Below are 13,571 nucleotides of genomic sequence, written 5' to 3'. Positions count from 1 at the left end.
ACATCTAATTAACGTCGACCTTAATTTAAAGTGACATTATGCCCATCCAAGGGTATATAGTGTGTAAACGGGTGAAAATCAAAATAAGTTTTCATTTTGCCACAATTCCTTTTAATTTAATAATTAAGCTCGCATAAACAATAAATAAGGCACATATCCAAATAAAATTTCTGTAAATATCCATAAGAATTTACCTATAACGCTTATTTTATAAAAAGAGTGAGGCAGTCTTTTAAATTTTAGGCAGATATATAATTTTATCCTAAGGTTTTTCCAATATCAACTGTTGGTCAAACACCATTTTGACAGTCAATCTTTTGAAAAATAAAGTAAATTCAGCAAAACTTGAAATAATGTCACTTTAAGCGTCTTTTTAAAGCTACATGCCTCCAGCTGAGTCAAAATATTTCAATGAAATAAAACTGGAGAAAAATGTACTAAGATGTAAGGAAAAGTAAAAAGTTTCAAGATTCAAGTAATATTTTAAATATTATGTGCGATTAATGACTGATTTTTAAGTATTTACGAGGGCTGTTCAAAAAGTTCGTGAACTGCAGCTTTATTGTTCACATTTTTTAATTTGCGTACACGATTTTAAAAGAGACAAATAATGGAACATGTCCTTAACATACAGTGAAAAAATTAACACAATATGTTTACAAATAACAATTCTGTGAAGATTTCAAATAACAAAGGGTACGCAATCCGGCGCACGCTAATGGTAAAACAAAATGACGTTAGTAACGACAAAATTTAATTAAAAATGTCACCAACGTCATTGCTTCTGAAAGTACATTTTCGAGTGTTCAATGTCTCTGGATCATATAAACATAAACATTTTTCTGTGTGCTATGAGAAACGAGAAAGAAAACCGTCACATTTTCGGTCCATTTTTCGTATAAGGGCCTCGAGAGTCGACCGGTTTGCGCTCTTTATTGCGATTTTTTTTAGTAATCTCGACACTTAACGGAGAGTGTTATCAAGTTTATTCATTCATCTATTGGTGGTTTATAATATTAATTTAAAACCACAATCGTTTGATCCTTAAACAGTATGATTCTCAACAGAAAAGAAAAATATTTATCAACTGACAATTATTATCTGCGGTAAATCACCGGTTTAAATAGCATTTATTAGTGAAAGGCAAGTGAAAGACAAGTAAAAGGCAAGTTAAAAGGCAATTTAATTTCTTTAGTTTACGAATATTAAAGACACTATGAAGTTATATCAAAACATACATTGCAGCCAGACCAATCTAATTAATATGGTATATGTTGTAGTCATCGGTAAAAATTCATCCACAACAAATAGAGTTCTAACTGGAACATACACGTATTCTTTTTTAACTAAACTTTAACTTGTATATAATTAGTAAAACAGGTATAGAATTACTTTAACCGGTATATATTTGATATATAATTATTTAAACCGGTATATAATTAGTTAAACCGGTGAAAAATTAGTTAAGCCGGTAAAAAAATAGTTAAACATGCACATTATTAGTTAAACCGGTAGAGAATTAGTTAAACCTGTATACAATTAGTTAAACCGGTATGAAATTAGTTAAACTCGTTGGTATAGAATTAGTTATCGGTATAGAATTAGTTAAACCTGTATTTATTGAGTAAAACATGTATATAAATAATTAGATTAATCGGTATAGACTTATTAAAACCGGCATATAGTTAGTTAAACCTGCATTTATTTAGTTAAACCTGTATATAATTAGATTAACCTGTATAGAATCAGTAAAATCGCTATAGAATTAGTTAAACTGGCATTTAATTAATAAAACCTGTACATAATTAGTAAAACGGGCATAGAATTAGTTATATAAACCGGTACGGAATTAGTTAAACCGGTACGGAATTAGTAAAACCGGCATAGAATTAATTAAACCTGTATATAATTAGTTAAACCTGCACAGAACTTGTTAAACCGGTACAGAATTAGTAAAACCCCAAAGAATTAGTTAAACCGGTACAAAATTAGTTTAACCAATAGAGAATTAGTAAAACCGCTATTGAATTAGTAAAACCGGTACAAAATTAGCTTAACTGGTATAGAATCAGTAAGATCGGCATATAATTAGTTATGCCTGTATTTATTTAGTTAAACCTGTATATATTTAGTAAAAACTTGTACAGCATTAGTGCAACCGGTATATACATGTAAGTAAATAAATCGGTACAGAATGAGATAAACCGGTATAGAATTAGTTAAACCTCAAATAATAACTCAAACTGGTGTATAATTAGTTAAACCAGCGTAGAATTAGTTAAACTGGTACAGAATTAGTTAAACCGGTATAGAATAAGTTAAACCAGTATAGAATTAGTTAAACCGGTATAGAATTAGTTAAACCTGAACATAATTAGTTAAACTGCCATTTTATTAATTAAACCTGTACATAATAAGTAAAACCGGCACATACTTAGTTTAACCAGTAGAGAATTATGAACATAATTAGTTAAACCGGTATATATATAGTTACCAGTATAGAATATTTTTTTGGTTAAACCGGTGGAGCATTAGTTAAACTGGTATAGAATTCGTTAAACCGTAGAATTAGTTAAACCTGTATATAATTAGTTAACCCGGAATATTATAAAAATATATGATTAAAACAACTTAAGTTATCTGTACTGTATTCTAAAAAATATATAATGATGAGGATATTTGTACACATGGTCTTTGATTTCAAAAGAGGTCTTTAAACACGATTTCTGTTGTAAAGGAATTGCGACGACATTATCAAATTGCCTTTAATTCTGATATGAGATTTTACGAGAGTACATGTTGCCGTAAGTCAAATAGACATATGTTTAAAATGTAAAACAAATATTAATGACTCGCAATAATTAAAAGAAAAATAGTGGTGAAATCATCTTCTTTTTTCATCCGATATTTTACTAACAGAACACATAAAATATCAGGTGTGTTAATGCCTTACTCGTACAGTCATGAACAATGAATGGAAATGCAGTCATGTAATAAAAATGTTGAGGGAAATTTTTAGATATTCTAACTTGCGACTTGATTTTTACTTAAAAAAAACGTACAAGTATTTTTTGATATATTTTTATTCAATTTACTTCGAGACCATTTCTCACCTTGAAAATATCCCAGATTAAAAAAAAAGTATATCAATCCCAATACTTAAAATTAATCCAAATACCTTTTAAATTAATCATATTTATTGGTCGATACTTATATCGACCTCACGTATAATGCCAGGTGACCGGGCGAGTACTTTTCGGAAAACACCCCAACAGAGGGTGAATGACCGCCCTTTCCTTTCCGTCTCTCCGATCTCAAATATCAACATTGTCCCACCGATCCCTCTCGGACGGTCCTGCTTGTAATGTGACGTAGGCTCAAGCTTGCTGGATAGATTCCTCAAATGTAAGAAGTCCCTGACTAAAAACCATCGATGGTGAAGGGCAAACAGTCAACAGTTTAAATCATCGGCTGGAAATTTTCGGTCAAGGCCGGTTGTGTGAACTGTAAAACGTATAAAATTAATGTCTGTAGATTTCCCCTTATTTTTCCATGTTTGACAGTTATGAGATCATTTGAATAAATACATTTAATAATTGATGACTACTTATCTTGTCAACGTACACAGGTCAACGACTGCTATTTGTTGTAATAAAATACATTTTACTGGTTTTAATTGATTCGGACCAGTTTATATCCTTGTGATGGCTTTCAGAAACCCATACAAGTAAAACAAAAATATGCCCAAAGTATGAGTCATTCAGATATCATTCATAATATACTCTTACAAAGGAGTTTTAAACTCCTAATTAAGCTTTTGTATCTCTGGCGTAGGAGTTTCCAAAGTCCGGCATAGGAGTTAATAACTGTGTTTTTTTTAACTGCTACGTAGGAGAGAAAACCCTACTTAGGAGTTTTTAACTTCTACGTAGGATTTAATAACGTAAAACCCGAACTTTTGTGTATATATCATGTTTTTGAAATTTCAAATACAAAACTCCTGTGTATATAGTACAATAAAATAGTATCACAGAAAATGAAATTTAGTTATCTGATTTCTCAGAAAAAACAAATAAAGATAATTCTAATATTGTTTATAACGATACGACTTATTTAAGTACAAGAAAGTCAAGCTTTTATTAAAAATACATTAAAATCTTTCGACTGTTTAAGAATTGTTTCATTCCTGACTTTTAAAGGGAGAAAACTGTAATAAAAAAATAACTATGATGACATGCCAGGGTTGTCGCCCTTATTATATTCAAATGTTAATTGTATAGTAAGTACGAATCTGTTATATATAAAAAACAGTATGAATGGATAATGTATTATTTAACTTTAGCAAACATTTTAAAGTTACACTTAAAGTTACACTTGAGAAGACGTAGAATACGAATGCGTTGTTATAGTAATTGATTGTCGCTCAAACTATGTATACAGGCAATAAAATATGGTCAAACTCATAGTATTTGTGACTGGCGAGTTTTTTCCCGAATGTTCAGAGGTTCTCATGCATTACAAATGTAGTGACATTTTATTTGTCAAAGTTAACAGAAATAAAATTCTTCCCACGTTTACAACAAACCATGTACCGAGGTGTGGTTGACCTGTGTATATGATAAGCAGATGTATCAATGGGGAGGGTGGATATTTCACTTACTGTTCTAGTCAAGGGGGAAGAACAGAAGATTGTTTTAACGATATACTACATCAGCAGTTCTGTACCTTTAAAATATGTTATTTTTCATTCAGTGTAAGTTTTTGAACATTTATTTTGGAATTTTTTCCATTATTCATCCGGGGGAAAGGGATGGGGGGAGCAGTACTAAGGTGTTAAAATAATTAACTGGTATACAATTTTCTTGCAATATTATTCTGTTAACATTATTCTTTACAATTAGTCTTTCTTATGCGCACGCTTCCTCAAGCACGCACATGCACATACACGCGCGCTCGCACGCACACACAAAAATGCAGAGATTAAGTCCTTATATATTTGTTTATTTTTCAAATATAAGCAATATTAACTGGAAATGAATTGGAATCTTCTAAAACAATGAACAACTTGTTCTTGAGAACGACTAATTACAATTTATTTCAGGTATCCATATTTTGGGTTTTAAATTCAAGTATCTGGAGGATATATAACGATGATTTAGTTTTAATCTATGCGTTCCTTATTTACGGCACCACTTGCCTTAAATAAATCGAACAAAATACAGTATAAACCCATTACGTCATGAGCATTTTGTGTTGAATGACTGTTTCTATTGAATAGCCTCCTATTACAAGTTCAAATTGCTATGAAACTAAAAAAAGTCTTCAATACTGTTCAAACTTTTTGTTATCTTGAATTTCCTTTACCATGGCAACGAGGGGATATCTCAAAATTGCCCAAAATCAATATTTTGCGTCGATTTTTCCATCAAATCTGTTTTCAAAGTGCTGCAATTTCTTTATGGATTGACACAGTCAAACAGATAGACACGTGACCGTATGTCTGTTTTTCCCTACTAGTTTTCGATATCATTCAACCTACCAAGACATGATAGTTAATCAAGTAAAATTATGAAAATCATAATTCAAGTAATTTTTACAAATATCAATATCATCAATGTTTATTAATTTTGTGAAGCGACATATAGTGTGATGTGCATTTTAATGTGTTACGAGGCAGCGGATAAACAATGTGTGGTTTTGCTTCCCTTCTTAACTTCTCAAAATTTGAAACATCATTTATGTATATTTATTGGATTTTCTGTTTGGCATCACAGTCAAATCGGATAAACTGAAAACAAAAATGCATCATCACTTGTTCTGATTTTTATCAAAATGACGATTAGCCGCGATTTCATGTTATAAAATTTCTTTAGTTTTTATATGAACTATTTAAACATTCTTTATTTGCTTATAGATATATTTCCTCATTTTTCATAACAACTGTCTCAAAACCAGGTCCGTGATCGAACAATTCTAAAACAATCGCCTTTCCATGCATTTTATGGCAATCTTGGCCAAAAAGCTATACAGGCACCTTATGTGTTTTGTCAAAGGCTATTTTCTATTATTTTCTATTTCTTTTTACCTTAAACTAACTCGGAATTGTCTTTAAACTTCTAATGCGTCGCAAAAATGGGCCTATATCCATGCTATATGCTTTTCTGTATCTTCCGGACGAAGTCCGTGTGAGATCTGTTTGCCTTTTTGTAAAACTTTCAGGGAAGAACTGAATATTAGCAGGACTTTCATTGGCCATTGCAAACTGAAATCTGAAACTTCTCTGGGGCCATTCTATAATTAGTATAATGATCTACACGTCCAAATTATAATAAAATGTAAAGGAGTATCGGAAACACACTTTCTAGTTAAATTACTCGATGCTGAGATCTGTGAATTTCTTCCCAATAAATATTAAAAAATATTATATTCTGCTTTGAATTTTTTCATTAATTCTCTGGTGAATATCTAATTCAACATAAGAATTTACAGAGTTATAAATGACATTCTAAAATGACCGGACGACCAAAAACATCCACGACCCCCCCCCCCCCGGAAAAATGTGCAGCAGTTTTTCTTCGTCCGAGTATCCATTCAAAGATACTATTTGCTTAAATATTGATTTCCCCTTAATTATGAATGGACTGCCCCAAATTGAAAACAGGACAAATCCATTTAAGCAATATTGAGTTTAATGTTTATAACACATTTCCCTTTCAAGTAGTGAATAAATTAAGTGATAGTGTTTATACTACGAGCCGTTCTAGCTGTACCAATTAACCTTTAACAGTGTTACGACCGAACTAATTTTAGTGTTTAATTATAGTATATACCTACAATGAAGCAATCTTGAGGTATATTTTTGAACATTCGTGACCTTGTGAAAGTATGTGCTATACACACTGGTTTATCGGTCAATGTTTTTCTTCCTTGTATTAATCTGAATAAAAAATCTGATAATTACTATAGTTTCTTTTGAAACATAAGATAAACATATTTTGAATCCACAAAAGGAAGTTACAATAATTATGTTTTTAACTTTACACACTACAGGTAATCACAGTATGATTACATAGTGTCATTTAAAAAAAACCTGGCAGTTTTTATAAGAATGGACCAGATTAATTTGACAAGAAATAGGTAATGCAGCTTCACAAACATAATTTATACATTCATTTATTCAAATCAGACATATCAAGGGAGAATTTACTACATTTCAATAAATTTCTGCAATAAAATATTAGCATAGTATAAATTTAACTGAAAATGATAAGAGATTTATATAATCTAAGATTAAGATCACATAATGTATAGTTTTAACTAATTGAATAATATTATGTACAAGGTGCGACCATGATAAAGAAATTGATGTGGGAATCCAATAATCTATTTTTAGTTATTATGACTTGTTCGGTATATATCCAAAATCAATATATCGGACAATAAGTTTAAGATTAAGAAACTTTTAAATCTCATTTATAAACGGGTGAAGAAATTAAATAAGTATTTGGGAAAAGTTCTTACAATTAATCGGAGGTTAGTGATAATTTATAATTTAAACTTTTGCAAGTATATTTTCCAATCCTTTTTAAAAACTCACTTTCGTTTTGTAAACACAGCTTTACGTGTTCAATAGTGCTCTTTAATGATATATTCATCAATAAGTATTTATTAATAAGATATCGTGTTTTTTCGACAAGGTATATCATATTTCGTAAATTTAATATTACTACTTTTTTGTCATTGATATCATATTCTCGTGTCGTTTCGTGGCATGTTAATTTGTAGTGTCGTGTTGTGTTGTTCCGTGCTATGTTAAGATATGTCGTGTCGTGTTTTTATACTTATTGTCTTAAATAAAAAATTGGCACGTTTACCAGTGATATCAATATTAATCTAGTACCAGTTATACAATTATACATTACATTTATTTTGAAATGTGATTTTGGAACTAAAGGAACAGTAATTTCTTCAAGGAACATAACGTTTGACACGCACTCGAATTAAAAATTAAGCTTGATATGACAGTTGTTTTATTTTAATATATATCATTTTAACATTATTCACCTTGTTTTGTAAATAATTTGAAGATAAAGCAACATTTAACATACCATTCGCTTTTGCGAGCACAGATTTAAATAGATAAGATTCGTTATAATTATATTTAATTTACAAATATATTTTTAAGCATTATCATATTTTAACAAAGTGATACAATGGGTTGCAGTATACTGCACTTTAAATTATAAAATAAAAGGAAATATCGACCAGTCTTCGTGTACAGTTTTTGTGTACAACGATATATACATTTGTTATTACAATATAAATAAGAAAAGAAAACCGTGTAAATTGTTCACATAAATATATCTCGGTATCTTGACATTTTACCTTGCTGGATATTAGGAATACCTCTTGTTAAACAAATGTTCTCTCGTTTTGGAAATGGAGATTGGATATTGTGTTACCTTGGTAGCCATTTTCGAAAAAACAATGCACTCACGTCATATGATTATTCGGTTTCCCATTTCAAATTTCTATTTTAAGAAACATTTACTATTTTTAGAAGAAAAATGCTGATGATACATTCACATAAGTTGATTTAATTTGCCGTGCATTATACACATTTTCGCGTATTTGAAGTACAAACTAACTATTTCAGAACGCGTTAAATTGTTTTCTGTTAAATAGAGCTACATGTACTCAGTAGCACGGTAATTTATTTACAATTTGCAATGAACGCTTGATTTTTGGTCATTTCTTTTTCATTTTTATGAATTTATATGTTTTGGTTTGTGATGTTGTATGTTTTAAATCATTATGTTATAGTTGTTTTCAATTGCACTGTTTAGTTTTTATGGCTTATATAGCTTCCGCGCGTGAGTAAAGTATGTTATTCGACAACGTAAACGGCTACATCTTACTTGCGTGAGTTGACCACGTTACTTGAAAACGTATGCAGCTTAAGCACGTGAGTTGTGCACGTTACTTGGCAACGTATTCAGCTTACGGGCGTGAGTTGACCACGTTATTTGACAACGTATTCAGCTTTCGCGCGTGCATTGAGCAAGTTATACTTGACAACGTATACAGCTGAAGCGCGTGAGTTGAGCAAGTTACTTGACAATGTATACGGCTTACGTGCGCATGTTGAGCACGTAACTTAACAACGTATACAGCTCACGTGCGCGTGTAGAGCACGTTATTTAACAACGTGTACAGGTTACGCGCGTGAGTCGAGCACATTTCTTGACAACGTATACAGCTTACGTGCGTGAATGACATAGTATACGGCTTACGTGAGAGTTGAGCAAAATTAGACAATGAAGATGCGTTTCATTTTTAATATGTTTTCAGTTGGTGAAAAAGAAAACATTAGTTAACATTTGAGTGACTACCAGGATAGAAATGGGTAAAGGTAAAGGTGACGGTCTAGAGTGCTGCAAAGTTTGTGGAGCTGCAGGTAGGTATTTTTTAAAACATTTCTTAACTTAAAATCTTTGTTATGTAACAAATATCGTCCCTTCCTTTGACAGAAATGAAAACAAAATGGCAGAATGAACTGAACAATTGTTCCGGTAATATTCCGTTTAATGTTTCCGTATTTCTCTATTTCTATCTTAACTGAGACTTTCATTACGTGTGAAGTTGTGATTTAGTCCTATCGTTTATGATGAAATTGTTTTCTTACTAATTGTTATTTTTTAAAGCATTTTCTAATTCTTACAAAGGTAACTAATCACAGTAATGCATAGGAATCAACTTCAAAGAACATGCCTCTCACCATTATGGGTACGAATTCCTCTAGGGACCTATGATTCGTTCATGAGAGGAAGCTATCTAGCACGCTTTACGGAACGTCAGTGGTTCTACCCATGTACATGCTCGTGAATGAAATAATGCACAGAAGTAGAACTGAGTTTTGTTTCCAAACGTAAATATGACCTCTTCTGTGTTGGTGTGAAACCCAACCAAAAAGCAAAAAGGCTGCGACATTTTAGTCTCGTAAATAAACTATGTTATGGAACTAGTACACAATGCAGACTGTTTTACTATGGACTTTTTATTTTTTCCAGCATGTTGTTGTTTTGTTTTGCTGTTAGTGCTTGCGTTGGCAGGGTTGGGCATAGCAAAAATTGTAATGGGTATGTATTCTGTAAATGACAATTATTTATTTATTTATCTATTTTATTCATTTATCTATTTCCTTTTTATTCATTTATTTATTTATTTATTTATAAATTTATTTATTTATTTCAAAACTTATTAAAAGTAATCAATCATTTTCAAGCATTTTCACAATGTGATATGATCCCACAATTTTGATATCCCAATATAAATCATTAAAGGATCCACTCGTTTATATTTATCAAGTCCAAAAAAATATATATCCAATCATTATTGCCTTCTAACAAGTCTATTTTCATTTGCCGAGTCCACAAATACATATAAAATCACTATAATTGTATTCCGCTCAAAATGTTATATTTTGAAAAATTCAAAATCTCCAATAGAAATCCTTGTAGTACTAAATCACAAAGTTTTGCTAAATGTCAAAATATTGGTAAATGTGAAAGAGGTCATTTCAGCTTATTGAGTACAATACAGATTCTGTTCGATACGTACACAGCTGCAAAACCTATATTTGACTCGGTTTGCGCATCGTGCCAGAAGAAATATTCGTTTTATCACAATGAAGCTGCGCATACTAGCAAATCAACTTTTTCATAACAATAATTATTTATAAATAACCTAAATAACTTTGATAGATTTTTGAGGCAATATTTGCCTTTAAATGATGTTTATATGATTTTATTAAAATTCGTCGGCGTTTTTCTTTCTTCTTTACAATAATGGCTTTGATATATTAATTAAACACCACGTTTACCAATCTATCGGTGGTCAATTTGACATTTATCCACTCAGTAGTTGCTTGATCCGTTATATTTTGTCCAAGATTAATGCCAATAATAAAGATATTGAACATTATATTTTTAAATTATATTCTAGGGGCAGTTCACCTTCACGACTGCAGCATTGAATATCTTATACCAATCTGGCTTATTGTAAGCGGCTGTGCTCCAATCCTGTTTGGTGGGATGGGTAAACAGAGTAATGATGAGGATGGAGACTCAAATATGTGCGCACAAGTCTGCGGAGCCATTGGTTTCCTTTTCAATCTATCCTGGCTCATCTGTGGTAAAATGTCTATTTCAATTAAGACTGAAACAGTATCTATGTAAAATCATCTGATTTCAAACAACAGTATTATTGTATGTTGTTTTGTTAGTATATTTGCGTTTAACTGAACTGCTACATGTTATAAGGTAGATCCAGAAGCAAGAAGCAGAAGCTGCTATTACCGGTACTTTTGTACAAGTCAAAACAGATGTACAGTTCGAATGACCGTAGAAAGAATATGATAATCCATGTATAATAGATGAGCGCTCATCTGAACAGATGTTTGTTGGTCCTCTTCACTAAACGATTATTACATGTTCATCATAAAAATTTATCGACTTTCAGGTTTATATCAGATATTTACATTTTGAATTTCCAGGAAGTGTCTGGGTGTACCCTAACTACAACACCGTTACGGCGGACGACTTTGTACAATGTACCGCCAACATAACAACAAACTGTACGGAGGGGAATTGTGACAAAAGTCTTATAACGTTTGCATTTGCTATGGCCACTCTTGACTGGATATTCATGGGTCTTTGGATCGTCATCATTGGATGTATGATTTGTAGAGCGTGCCAAGGAAGTGTATGTTGTATTTATTCATTTCATTGTATCTTATTTATTTTAGTGCCTTTCGTTTAATTGATAGTTTCCCATTCTGTTACAGAGTGGTACGTGGAACAATATTTGTTATTATTTTATAAATTTTAAAATCGTCCTTTAGACACTTTGTGAGACGGTTGTGCAAAGGTATATTTCAAAAATAAGCTTTTTTTTTTAGTTTTCACACAACATATTTGATAACTTTGTTTAGACAGTTTGCTACAGAAACGAATAAACATTTGTCTCATATTTCATTTCAGAGTCGTGCCTAAGTTTAGCTGGTTTGAAGAATGGCCTTTGTATTACCTCTTTTGCGGCACTCTATCGTATTAGCCATCACATACATGCATTTAATGACTATTGTGTGAGATATTGTTTTATTATATTTTAAAGGAACTTCAGTGAGGTATAAAATCCTAAAATAATAAACTTTGAAATTCTTTCCTCAATAAGTTGGCGCAGTTACTTTCTTCAATAAGTTGGTGCAGTTAAGATGGAAAACTATACAATACGTACTATGTAAATGTACTCAACCGATTTTTATGCGTTTTTTGGCAGATTTTATTGAAAGCGTTGAAATTAAGTACAGTTATAGTGATTATTATTTTGTATGGAAGTCCAAATACTACTATGTTTACTTTTGCTTCTTTTATTGCAAATAGTTTCACATTCAGCAATACATTGCACTTTATTCATGTGACAAGCATCTAATATGTGTAAACCATTATTAAAACGTTATAAATCTCATATTTGCCCTGGCTAAGGGAAAATATATTATTTGTAAGGCATAATGTACATTTAAGTACAATAAATATTGATTTATATGAGATTAAAGAGGGAACTTAAAACTGATGCATTTATCCTAAGAAAACATACATACTACCGTGGAAGGTTCTCTCTTTTCAAATTTTACATTTTCATATTCAATTGAAAGCATTTTAGAAATAGTTCTTTATGTTAATCCTTCTGTCTTTAAACATTTATGTCTTCTTTGTCATTGATTATTAAAGTCTATTTGGGTAAAGTAAATATAGTGAGATTCTGGCCTATTAAAATCCACTTAGATAAATTCAAGATACTCTAATACTTACGACCCTATTGTGTTTGTTTCTGTATTTTCTTCGCTGTTGACACATTTTTTTATTCAAGTAAATGTTACAAAATGTAGTTTTTATGTTTGTGTATATGTGTGTTTTGTATAATAAGTCAGTATTCACATTGAATGCACATCACTTGCATCTCTCTTCACATTTTATTTATATACTAAATAAAGTTATTCTTTATTTTATATTTTTGTTGTTACGTTTGTTATCTTCTCACTCGTAACACAAGGGAGAAGTCTTTATTGCTAATACGCAAATATGAACGCAAGAGTTCAAAACGATTTAGCACGCGTGAGTGAGTGTGGGGTGAGTCTATTGGAAGAGCATCAGCACGTGTGTGCTTGAGTGTGTGTGTGTGTGTGTGTGTGTGCGCGCGCGCGCCAGTTGACCTGACCTGGCGAGGTGAGGTTGTCAACATAACCAATGGAAAGTGAGGTAGAAAAAGTGCTTTCACCGTTCCTCTTTGAGTCATATAAGGCTTAGGAGCCTACGATTGTATAGATATTAGGTTTCGTTTAGGTTTAGGAACGTATTAGGGTAAGTTTAGGGTAAGAGTAAGGGTTACAGTTAGGAGTCAGATGAACAAAGAACATGTGTGTGTGTGTGTGCGTTCGTGTGTGTGCGCGTGTGCGTGTGTGCGCGCGCGTGTGTGTGTGTATATCTACCAAGCCCTACGAATAAGCGCTT

At 31.6% G+C, this 13,571-nt stretch overlaps 1 protein-coding gene across 1 annotated transcript; it reads left to right on the top strand.

Annotated features, from left to right (window-relative positions):
• Positions 1-7,419: 7,419 nt before the first annotated feature.
• LOC132760162 (uncharacterized) lies at positions 7,420-13,069 on the top strand. Its single transcript, XM_060752078.1, has 6 exons — positions 7,420-7,533; positions 9,352-9,457; positions 10,071-10,139; positions 11,005-11,193; positions 11,555-11,763; positions 12,042-13,069. The coding sequence occupies exons 2-6, from the start codon at positions 9,403-9,405 to the stop codon at positions 12,051-12,053; spliced, it is 534 nt and encodes a 177-aa protein (XP_060608061.1). The 5' UTR covers positions 7,420-7,533; positions 9,352-9,402; the 3' UTR covers positions 12,054-13,069.
• Positions 13,070-13,571: the final 502 nt, after the last annotated feature.

Source organism: Ruditapes philippinarum, unplaced genomic scaffold (genome assembly GCF_026571515.1).
Source record: "Ruditapes philippinarum isolate M1 unplaced genomic scaffold, ASM2657151v2 ctg68_1_1_1_1, whole genome shotgun sequence".
In the NCBI taxonomy this organism is placed as follows: domain Eukaryota; kingdom Metazoa; phylum Mollusca; class Bivalvia; order Venerida; family Veneridae; genus Ruditapes; species Ruditapes philippinarum.
Note: the sequence above shows the minus strand (reverse complement) of the source record. Positions and strands in the feature narration are given on the sequence as shown.

What these genes read in the sequence shown, in the direction of transcription:
- LOC132760162 (XM_060752078.1), top strand. Translation starts at nt 9,403, where the DNA reads ATGGGTAAAGGTAAAGGTGACGGTCTAGAGTGCTGCAAAGTTTGTGGA. An exon ending in CAAAGTTTGTGGAGCTGCAG is followed by an intron (nt 9,458 to 10,070) that starts GTAGGTATTTTT and finishes TATTTTTTCCAG; the next exon opens with CATGTTGTTGTTTTGTTTTG. An exon ending in CATAGCAAAAATTGTAATGG is followed by an intron (nt 10,140 to 11,004) that starts GTATGTATTCTG and finishes ATTATATTCTAG; the next exon opens with GGGCAGTTCACCTTCACGAC.